This window comes from Zalophus californianus, chromosome 11 (genome assembly GCF_009762305.2).
Source record: "Zalophus californianus isolate mZalCal1 chromosome 11, mZalCal1.pri.v2, whole genome shotgun sequence".
In the NCBI taxonomy this organism is placed as follows: Eukaryota; Metazoa; Chordata; class Mammalia; order Carnivora; family Otariidae; genus Zalophus; species Zalophus californianus.
The window spans coordinates 99,880,696-99,892,397 of record NC_045605.1 but is presented as its reverse complement, the minus strand read 5'-3'; the positions used below and the strand labels follow the sequence as shown (position 1 = coordinate 99,892,397).

The following is an 11,702-nucleotide window of genomic DNA, read 5'->3' as shown; positions in this document are numbered from 1 at the left end:
GATTTAGTGTTTCGATTTTCTGGGATGGTTGAAATCATCTCTTGAGTTAGTATTTAGCAGTTACACAGAGGCATTTAAACTCAAGCAGTATAAAATATGGGGCTCTAGTGGTAAGGAAGTAATAGCATTAATAGACCCTGAAATGTCTCCTTTGTGTCCCCTTATCTTTCCTAGTCCTAACCAGGAAAGCAAGTCTAGTGGATTGAAGGCAATTGTTTAAAATGCAAATATTCACATGATCTTTCTGCATTGGTTCTTACCTTTGTTCTACGTTTAGAATTTTATCTGAGCTCTAAGCTTGGCTGATGGAACATGTGCTAGAATATTCTCAATACTTTATGGGGCTCAATTGGTTAAATGTCCGGCTCTTGATTTCGGCTCAGGTCATGATCTCAGGGTTGTGGGATGGAGCCCCGCCTTGGGCTCTGTGCTCAGCAGGGAGTCTGCTTGAGATTTTCTCTCCCTCTCCCCCTACCCCTTCCCCCTAACTCTCTCTCTCTCTAAAATAAATAAATAAATCTTTAAAAAAAAGAAATAGTCTCAATAATATTAAGCAAAATTGCCCTACCAATGCTGATCTAAGATTTTAGTCAATTTTCCTCTATTATTTTGTTAGCCAGCAATAAAATATAGAAAAGTATGAAATCCTCTGCTGAGGGATAACACATAATTAATAAAGATTTAGCCCATGATTACCCTCAAGGTAACCACATATAATAAACAAGGAGGACACTGACTAATCTTCAAGGCCTTTGATGTAATGATAAAACACACACACATTGTTGCCACTAATTGTCTCCTTTTGATACAGGTTTACTATTTAGAAACAAAGCCTTCAGTCAGTTATTGTAAGAGTTGTATACTTGAGCTTGAGCTTCTTTTAACCTAACATGTATACAATCATTGAAACATATTTATATTAATATATTTGGGGCTCCTGGGTGGCTCCGTCGTTAAGCGTCTGCCTTTGGCTCAGGTCATGATCCCAGGGTCCTGGGATGGAGCCCCGCATCGGGCTCCCTGCTCCGCGGGAGGCCTGCTTCTCCCTCTCCCACTCCCCCTGCTTGTGTTCCCTCTCTTGCTGTGTCTCTCTCTGTCAAATAAATAAATAAAATCTTTAAAAAAAAATATATATCTTACTTTCACGTAATAAAGCTTTGAGGACTGTATTTTTCTGATAGTCTTTTAGTTTGTCTTTTCCCTGTCAGTCTGGTAAAGACTGAATTCTTAAGTAATTGAAGGCTCGATAAAGGCAACATGAAGCCACCGGAAATTATTTATTTATTTGTTTTTCTTTAAATTTTTAATTGTTATGTTAATCACCATACATAACATCATTAGTTTTTGATGCAGTGTTCCATGATTCATTGTTTGTGCCTAACACCCAGTGCTCCACGCAGAACGTGCCCTCTTTAATACCCATCACCAGGCTAACCCATTCCCCCACCCCCCTCCCCTCTAGAACCCTCAGTTTGTTTTTCAGAGTCCGTCATCTCTCATGGTTCGTCCACCGGAAATTATTTTGATAAAACACAGAATTTTTGTTTTCTGGGCAGATTACTTAGAAGAGAAAGAAAAACTTTCCACAGTCTTATCAAGAATAGACCCATAGTCCAAGAAAACTTCATGCTTTTAGCAGATGAGGGAAAATTTAATTTTAGTATTATATAAGTACTCCTTGTCTGCCAGCCCTGAAGGTAGCAGAGGGGTGGATCCCTGCACATTCTTCTCTAACCTGAGCTCTTCTAACTCTCTAATGCACGTGTCGGTCTCTTGTTGGGCATCAGTGACTGGGCGAGCTGCCCACAGTAGAGGCCAGCACATCAGCAGCCATTTTTTTCCTGCTTTGCTTCAGTTCCTCAAACAAGTGCATTAAAGCATCTGGCATGGGGGGCATCTCTGTACTTCGGTGCAGTCCACAAGCCTCTGACATACAGGCCACACTTCTCCACATAGAGATTATGGGCCAACTCAGGATTTCCCTCCTGAGTCCTCTTTCCCAAGTCTCCATTCTTAGGTCTCCTAGCTGGCTCACCAACTGTTGGTTCAAATACTCGGGTATTTCCTGGGTAGAAATCTAAAACTAGTCCCTTTACACAGAGGGCAGGGAGAGACTTAAGGAAGAGGCAGGCCACTTCAGATGGCAGGTGACAAGTTTAATATGCTAGAAAACTGCCATTCAAGGCTTGTCTTAGGCAGCAGATCTCCACACCTGCCCACCAGAATCTTAAACATTTATATAGAGGCCTTAACTGGGTTCAGTCACATACACCATCCAGATGGTTTCAACAACACATTACCCCCTTGAGGCTGCATCTTGAAAATGGCTCCCACTGTGGGGAGGGTGGGCAGCATATACATTCCAAGGACAGGGAATAGGGACTCAGAGCCTCTGATTGCCCAGGTCCAGTGTGAGGGTCAATGGATGGTTATGTCCTCTTGAGGACCACCTCCAGTCAGCCAGCTAACTGACTATCATATTAAGCAATTTTATCTTTTTTTAAAATGTTTTCATTCTCCAGAGGGAAAATTTCTTATAAATGTCCAAGCGAAGCATTTTCCTGTAATAGAATTTGCTTTATCATATTTTTTCATATCGTATTATTTCCTCCTTTTGAAGTTTAATAAAGTGTCATTTTACTTATCTTTTTTTTTGTTATTTTCAGTTTCCTTTCCAGTTTTGGGTGATTTCAAGTAGAAGAAAAGGGTAAAATGCCTTTGTTTTGCCTTCTTTAATTGAAGTGTATGATATGATTTAAATTGCTACATTTAAACCATTATGGATTGCAAAATATTTTTGTTTTATTTTCCATTTTGCTCAAAAATACTTATAGAATTTGTCTTCTTTGCAACTTTCTGAGATAGGTACTTCATAGGATAAAGACAATTGTAAGGCTATATCCTTGAACTTGCAAAGTCAGGTGATAGGATGAGCTATGAAGAAAATGCTATGGTGGTTGCTGGAGTGGGAAATCACATCCCTTTTAGGGGATCATGGGAAGCTTTCCAGAGGAAGTGGTGACTGAGGTCATCCAACCTAATTGTATTAGCTTCCCAGTGCTGTCCTAACAAATTACCACAAGCTTAGTGGCTAAAACAACACAAATTTATTACTTTAAATTTCTGCAGCCTAAAAAGTCCTACATGCATCTCACTGGGCTATCAAGGTGTTGGCAGGATTGCATTGCTTTCTGGACTCTCTAGGGCAAATTTGTTTCCTTGATTTTTCCATCTTTTCAAAGCTTCCCACATTCCTCAGCTGATGGCCCCCCTTCATCTTCAAAACCAGCAGTTGTATATCTCTAACTATTTTTCCCTAGTTCCATCTCCCTCTCTTGCACCAGAAGGCCCACCAGATAATCTCCTCATTCCAAGTTCCTGAGATTAATAACCTCATCCAAGTCCCTTTTTGTTGCAGAAGGTACCCTATTTGCAGGTCCCTGGGATTAGGTGGTGGACATCTTTGGAGACCATTATTCTGCCTATCACACTATCTCCTCAGATGCGATATTTTCTTCTCTCCTTTATAAACCTTTATTCCAACCAAGTTGAATGTTCCTGCCTCCTTGTCTCTGTTCATCTCCTTACTTCTACCTGTGATGCCCTCCCTCTTAATTTCAGGTCATCATCTCAAACTTGTCTGTCTTTCCAAACTAATCTGCACATGAAATTTTCCCCAACCACTTCAGCTGACAACAATCCTTCATTCTTCTAAAATTCTGTGGTTTGTTTTGCCTTGAACCAAGCCAGTGATACATTGAACTGTGGGCTTTCTTTTTATTCCTAGGTCCTGTCTCCACAACTAGACTGTAGATTCCTAAAAACAGTAACTGATATTACTGATCACTATCATGTCACATGTACTCTTGTGAGCCCAGTACATGTAATAACTCATCTAATTCTTCCAATGTCTTGTGAGCCAGACTCTATTATTATGTCCATTTTACAGAAGAAGATATTGAGGAACAGAGCATTAAAAACAAACAAAACGAAGAGCAAGGCCCACTTGCCAAACTGTGGAACAAACTGTGGAGCTGGGATTTGCACTCAGGCTTCAGGATCCAGGCAGCACACTACTCCATCTTAACATGTGTTTACTGTTAATATCACTGCAGATGGAAAATATGGCCTGTTTTGACAAGCAGGATCTCAAAGGGGAAAAAAAATTTTTTTTTTCAGGAATCCTCTGTTGGAGAGAAGGTGTAATTTTGGAGAAAAATCTTGGCACGAATGCCAATGATATCACTTTAATTTTGTCCCTCAGGTATAAACTCTTGAGGGTTTAGTTCTTCAGAGACCTGGTTTTAATGTATTTAAAACTATCAGAAACACGAGCCCCTTATTTTGTGTTGGATGTGAGTCCGGCTGTGGGACAAGGAGCACTTCTTTGCTCTCAGGCTCATCTGCATGGAGACTTATCTTCTTTACCAAGTGCTTAGGATGTCATGTCTGCTGCAGAAGGTTACTACCAAGAAAGAAATTAAATTTTCCAAACTGATTTTTCTATGAAGACCAAAAAACTCTAGGTTTTGCCATTCGTCTTGAAGCAGTTAGGAGGGAAACAAAGGATTCCCTTAAAGAAGTGAGTATCCCACACAGTGATTAAAAAGAAATTTTGAAATACAGTGGAAAGACTTTAGAATGAACCTTGACTTTTGGGAACAAAAACTCACCAGCCCAAGTACTCCAGAGAGAGTGGTCTTTGGTTTAGTCCAGCTCTTCACTAAATAACTGATTTTTTGATCTTTTAACATTGACTTGTTTTTTTATTTTTGATACTCCAATGTCCAGGAAGAATTTTAGGGTCAGAGAATGCTGGAAATGAAAAAGCCAAAGAGATCACCCCCCCCTTATTTATAAGAGAGGCAGGGTGTTTTATTCATATTGGCATGCTGAACAGTGGCAGGGATGGTAGCATATTCCCCTCACCAAACACACTCACCTGGTATGTCCACAGACATCTACAACCACTGCCTGCCAGTTCCAACATAGATTTCAAACTCTTTCAGACATGAAACTAAAGCAGTGTTTTTCCCAACCACTTCAGCTCGCAGTGAACATAGAAGATTTTTCTGAAATCCTGTGGCATATGTAGTCTTAGACCAACCAAATATTATTTTGAAATGTAGGTTTTCTTTTTATGCCTAGGTCTTATTTCCCCCAATAGGTGCAAATTCCTAAAAATAATTGATATTAGTAGCTGACATTAATAAGTATGCATTAATAATAATGCATGCCACAAATATTTTCTCAAATAATAATAATAAACTCAAGAGGCGTAAATAGTGTGTTAACTATTATTTTGTCACTGTGGCATTTCAAGGACCACATCTTAATCATTCTATCCTCAAAGTATGGAATGTTTTTGTTTGTTTATAGAGGGAATTATTTGAGTTGATAATAAACATATGAACCTAGAATCCTTTTTTTTTTTTGAACCTAGAATCTTTCTTATGGATACTCCCACACCTTGTGCTTCTTACTGTCATTTTAAACAGCTTGATGTATTCTTCCTCAGTTGATGAGTCAGAAAAACATTTGCCTGAAAATTTTGTCTAAATAAAAATGTCAAGCATTTTACACATTTCGTTAATAAAATGGAAATTACCTGTCTGAATTTATGCCTTAAATAGGTTTATAAACATTACAGGGAATTAGGGGAAATCATTTTATTTTGGTGAAAAAAAAATATTCATGTATTCATAGAAATTACTGGTAGAAATTACCACTCAAGATGAAGTCAGTTGAGCTTCCAGTGGATAATTATTTTTCTATATGATTTCCATGGAAAGTTGTTATACAATATTTGGTAGATTAATTAATCTTGAAGGAAAGGCATCTCAGTGCCTCCCAAACCATTATATTTCTTCATTTGAATTATATGGCTGGTAGAATTTTCTTCACTTCATTTAACTCCCAACTTGAATCCTCTGTTCTTATCTCTTTGTGCCACTTCTGTGTCCATCATGGTCAAAAGTAAATATATCCAATCTCTCATTTGCAGGGCAGTCCTTTATAAACATTAATAAGATTATTATGTGTTATGATAGAATCTTCCCCATTCTAAATAACCCTACTGACATTTGCTTACATTTCCCTTTGTAAGGCTTTTATAAGGGGAAGAGATTAATATACACAGATATGGGTGTTGTCTTCATGACATCTGAATGCTACTTATCTACTCCATCAAAACAGGAACTGAAAGGTCTTTATTTCTGTTCTGTTTACCCCATCCCAACTGTCAATTATCAGGATCTGAATTTTTCATCATTTCTTACAATATCACTGGTTACTGTATTCCTAGGTAGGCATTACTATTCTATCATGTGATAAAGATGAAATACAGAGACTGAATTTAATTTCAAATACAGTTTTAGAACCCAAGGGAGTTTTAGATTTTATAGTTAGACTGCTCTTTTGATGGCCAAGAGTACCTGAATCTAAAAAGATCAAGTATGAATTGCTCAAGTTTACACAGGGATCACAACTGACAGGAACTAGTCCTTGGGAACACTGTTGACCAGTCCAACACTGTTTCCATAACTGCCTCTTTTACAGATCAAAACAACCAAAAACCAAAAAACAGCCCTGTAATAAGTTTAAGTGGCTGTTTTGTATATGCCAATTGATATTTTAAAAATAAAATGTATTTTTAAATTTCTTACATAGGTTACAACTGACCAATGGGAGATAAGAATCAGGCAGAAGTCACTGAATTTCTTTTCTTGGGCCTCACAGATCATCTCTATCAGCAGATTGTCCTCTCTGTCATGCTTCTCTTTGTCTATCTTGTCACCCTGGGGAGTAACGTGGGGATGATCATTCTCATATGGACTGATCCGAGACTCCACACGCCTATGTACTTTTTTCTCAGCCATTTGTCCTTTGTAGATATTTGTTCTTCTTCTTCCATTGCCCCCAAGATGCTGTGTGGTATCTTTGCAGAGAAAAAAAGCATCTCTTTCACGGGTTGTGCCACACAGATGTGGTTTTCTGGTTTCTTTGTGGTATCTGAATGTTTCCTCCTGGCTTCTATGGCATATGACTGGTATATGGCCATCTGTAAGCCCTTGCTGTATACACTCATTATGTCTCAGAGGGTCTGTGTGCAGCTAGTTATGGGGCTTTATGCCATGGCTTTTATAAGCAGCATGACCTCTATGACATTGACTTTTTGCTTACCCTTCTGTGGTCCAAATATCATCAATCATTTTTTTCTGTGATTTTTCACCACTGCTTTCCCTTGCATGTGCAGACACTTCCATGATTCAGTTTGTATTTTTCTTTTTGGCTGGATCTATAGGAATACTCAGTGGCCTGATCATCATGATCTCCTATGTTTGCGTCCTGGCGGCCATCTTGAAGATCCAGACTGCAGATGGGAGACAGAAAGCTTTCTCCACTTGCTTTTCTCACGTGGCAGTTATCTCCATCCTGTATGGGACTCTTTTCTTTACCTATGTTTGCCCTGGCTCAACTTCCTCCCTGGATATCAATAAAGTGATTCCTCTATTTTATCCTGTGGTAAGCCCCTGTTGAAGCCCCTCATTTACAGCCTGAGGAACAAGGAGGTGAAAAATGCATTGGGAGGATGTTTGAAAGGAAAAATTCTCTAATAGTTTTGGTAAAATAGAACTCTGTTGTGTCATACCATAGATGTTGGTTCATAATGTGTTGTAAAAAGAACACTGGGCTGAGAATGAGAAGCTCTCTTTAATTCCTGGGTGGTTACCAGGTTACTTATAGACAGTCTATATATTTTTTTCTTCAGTTGTCTTCATTGCTAAATGATGGGGGATACAAAATAATTTACAGATATATTTTTACAGATATATTAAAGGTATAAATTTAATGTATGCCAGAAGAAAATCCAGAACAGTTATGTATTCTCATATGTAGGATGACATTTATTCCAGACTAAAAAAGCAGATGTTATAAGGGAAAGATGTTATGAGTGAAAGAAAGAGTTCATTAATAAAGGTTTCATAGATCTTGTTAAAAGTTGAACAATGGAAAGTGAGAGAACACTTGCAAAATGGGTGACTCATAATGAGTTAATGTCCCAGTAGGAAAGTGCTGAACATATATGTACATATATATGACACACAGTAGAGAAATGGACTGATGGATGGATGGATGAGCAATTGGCACAACTGGAAATGCAAATGGCCAAAAATATAAATATATAAAAAATTGCTCAACTTCACAATTTTTAAGTAAATGAAATCAAAATGACAATGCAATGCTTCTTTTCATTTATCACATTAGCAAACATTAAAATGATTATTTGCAATGCTGGTAAGGTTATTACTGGATATAGGCAGCCATATTACACTTAACTATAATAGCTAAGTACAGAATAGCTACATTTTCAGAAAGTAATTTGATGATAGCTATCAAATTCACATAATCTTTGACCTAGGTATCTTACATTTAGAAATCTGTGCTACAGAAATATAAATACTAGACACAAATGTTGCAGCATCATTTGTAGGGGGAATAAAAGGAAACTACTTTAATTTGTATCATTAGGAGAAGCATACATTCTTTCTTTGAAATGTTGCACAGCTAATTATAAAAAGAGGAAATTAGATATTCATGCTTTAGTTTGGAGGAAACTTAAACAATGATACAATCATTGACAGATGGAAAAAAAATCAAGCCAAAATTTAATCTGTAGAACTGGTCACAGTTTGTGTTGGTTTGCAACTTCCTTGGGAACTTCCAGTGAAATCAGTAAGTGGCCCCCATCACAAAGGGCAGGGAGAGACCAAAGAAAGATGCAGGCCACCTCAGAACGGTAGATGGCAGGTTTAACAGGCAAGGGGACTTATAAAGTAGGTTGTTCTGAGTGCTGCAGTAAAAATGTATCTCAGCTACGACCTGCCAAATCTTCAAAGTTTATATAGAGGCCTTACTGGGGTTCATTCACATATAGAGACTCCCAAGAACAGATCACTATTTCAAGGTTATGACCCTGGGGCAGTTCTTAGGAGCAGAGAAGGTAGGTAGAATGCACATTCCAAAGATAGAGGGGAGAGAAGCCCCCGGTTGCCAGGGTCCATCTCACAGATCAACCAGAGCTCAGGTCTTTTTGATGACCTTTCCCAATACTTTGTAAAAAAAAAAAAAGTAAAAATGGTAGAGGTAAATCTTACCTAATGTGTGAAATATATTGGTATGTGCGTATGTACATGATCATGGAGAGAAGTGTGCAGTTCCTTTCCAAACTGTTAAATATTGGTTACTTCAATAGGGTGATTTTGGAAGTAGCAAGTGGTGGTGGGGGGGTGCTTCATGCTCATGTGAATTGTTGGACTTATTTTAAAACAAGTATTTAATTTTGTAACTAAAATTTACTTTTGAAAAGCTGTAATATGTGTCAAAACTGACTGACTGACTGACTGAATGAATGAATGAATATATCCGTAAGTAAATAAATTTGGGCAAATGGACTCAATGCCTTCTGGCAAGGCTACATCTCCATTCTAACATTCTCTGATTTCATGAAACATTTTTAAATACTGGTGAATGAAATCTTTGTCAAAAACTAAGTAAAATGGAGAGATTCTTAGCAACTCTATGCTTCAATCGCTTAGTTTTTCCCTCTAAAGATCAGTATTTTCTCCACCCCCCCAGTCTATAATTTTTATACAAGGTGCTAAGTTTTCTCCTTATTAAAAACATTGAAATGATAAAATGCAAAACAACACAATGTAAATGATGAAGTTTGAAAAGTAAACTAAATGTTATCTTAAATATATCCATATTAAACTACATTTTATACTTTTTGTAGCACAACATTTCATAGAAAGAATGGATCCTTCTCCTACTGATACAGCTTGTTGCCTTTTTATTCCCCCTACAAATGATGTCCCAACATTTGTGTCTGGTGTTTATATACCTGTAGCACAGATTTCCAAATGTAAGATATAGCTAGATCAAAGATTATGAACGGTTCATTTTGTTAATTGTCAGTTTTGTGAACTTTCCTAACACCATCTTACTAAGAATTGTTAAAACTTGGGCTTAGGTGTGCCAAAGGGAAATGTATTTTTATCTAGAAAGATCAACAGTTTCTTCCCAGTAAGACTTTGCCTTAAAACGACTCTATTCTGCATCTTCATCATATAACATGTCTCAAATCTGTCACCTATTGAGATAGTCATTTCTTAGTATGAGAGCTAAAGTATTTTCTGTTGTTTTAATGACTTCTTAAACATTTATGATGTACATTCTGTTGAATGGGGATTGGGAGAACAGCAGGAAGCAAGTGATAATTATAAATTTCCTCAATTGCTCTATGGTCCTTCTCCAAGAATATGCAAATATATTCAAACCAACTGTCTTCCTCTAGCTCCAGTTATTGCTGTTCTGATCTTCTAATGTATTCTGCCTAGAGTTCTCTTCCTATCGTATTCATGTGGATTAACTACTTGTTTTTCATATACCATCTAAGTATTACTGCCCCCCAGAGACTCACCCTAAAGGAGTGATTAGAGATGGGATCAGTTAGAGACCCTCTGTATTTTGCTCTTATGGCACCATATTCTTTTCCTTTAGACTTTATAGGTGTAACACAGCGCATCTTAAAATAGATTTTTGGTGTTTTTTTTTTGTATTAGTAAGAAATTTTCCCAACTGATTCTTCCTATAGGGCAGTGACAGAAATTCACACGCAAGTGCATTTTTTGTTTGTTTGTTCACCCTGAAAGTTTTTAAGTGGTTCCCCTATTTTACAGAAAAGGTGAATAAACCCCGATATCAGAGGGAAATTCTCTTGTCAGTTAAGGCCACCACTCACTGAAATCTCCTGATTTGTAATATTGGCTCCTGGCAGAAGGCTGTTGATTTTCATAAGGCACATGGTTTCTGAGAAGTCAGCCTGTAATTCTAATCTTTGTTCCTCTGTAGATGAAGCATTTTTGTTTCTGGCTTCTTTCAAGATTTTTTTCTTTATTTTTTTATTTTCTGTACTTTGAAAATTATATGGCTAGGTATAGTTTTTGCTGTCATTTATTTTGCTTGGTGTTCTCTGAGCTCCCTGGATCTGTGGTTTGGTGTCTAAGTTTAATTTGGGGAAAATAGTCACTTCAAATATTTATTTTTTTAAAGATTTATTTATTTATTTTACAGGGAGAGAGAGAGAGAGTTGGGGGGAGAGGAAGAGGAAGAGAATCTCAAGCAGACTCCCCGCTGAGTACAGAGCCTGATGCAGGGCTTGATCTCATGACCCTGGGATCATGACCTGAGCCAAAATCAAGAGTCAGACACTCAACTGACTGAGCCACACAGACACCCCTCAAATATTTTTTCTATTCCTTTCCTTCTTCTTCTGATATTCCCATTATGTATATGTTACTCCTTTTGCTGCTGTCGCTCCACAGACCTTACTTAGATATTTGTCCCCATTCTTTTTTTCTTTGTCTTTGTTTTCTTTCCTTTTCAGTTTTTGAAGTTTCTATTGCTATATCTTCAGGCTCATTGATTCTCTCCTCAGCCGTGTCCAGTGTACTGATGAACCCATCAAAGGCATTTTTCATTTTGGTTTACAGTGTTTTTGATCTCCAGCATTTTAATCATAGTTGATTTAAATTCCTGGTCTGATAATTCCGACATCTCTACCATGTCTGATTCTAATGCTTGCTCTGTCTCTTCAGATCATGTTTTTGCCTTTCTGTATCTGCCTTGTAATTTTTTTT

At 37.5% G+C, this 11,702-nt stretch overlaps 1 protein-coding gene across 1 annotated transcript; it reads left to right on the top strand.

Moving 5' to 3' along the window:
* The first annotated feature begins 6,683 nt into the window (after nucleotides 1–6,683).
* On the top strand, nucleotides 6,684–7,633 carry LOC113914942 (olfactory receptor 5G3-like). Its single transcript, XM_027580566.1, is given in 4 exon segments — nucleotides 6,684–7,211; nucleotides 7,213–7,525; nucleotides 7,528–7,584; nucleotides 7,587–7,633. Coding segments are annotated over 4 exon segments (945 nt in total).
* Nucleotides 7,634–11,702: the final 4,069 nt, after the last annotated feature.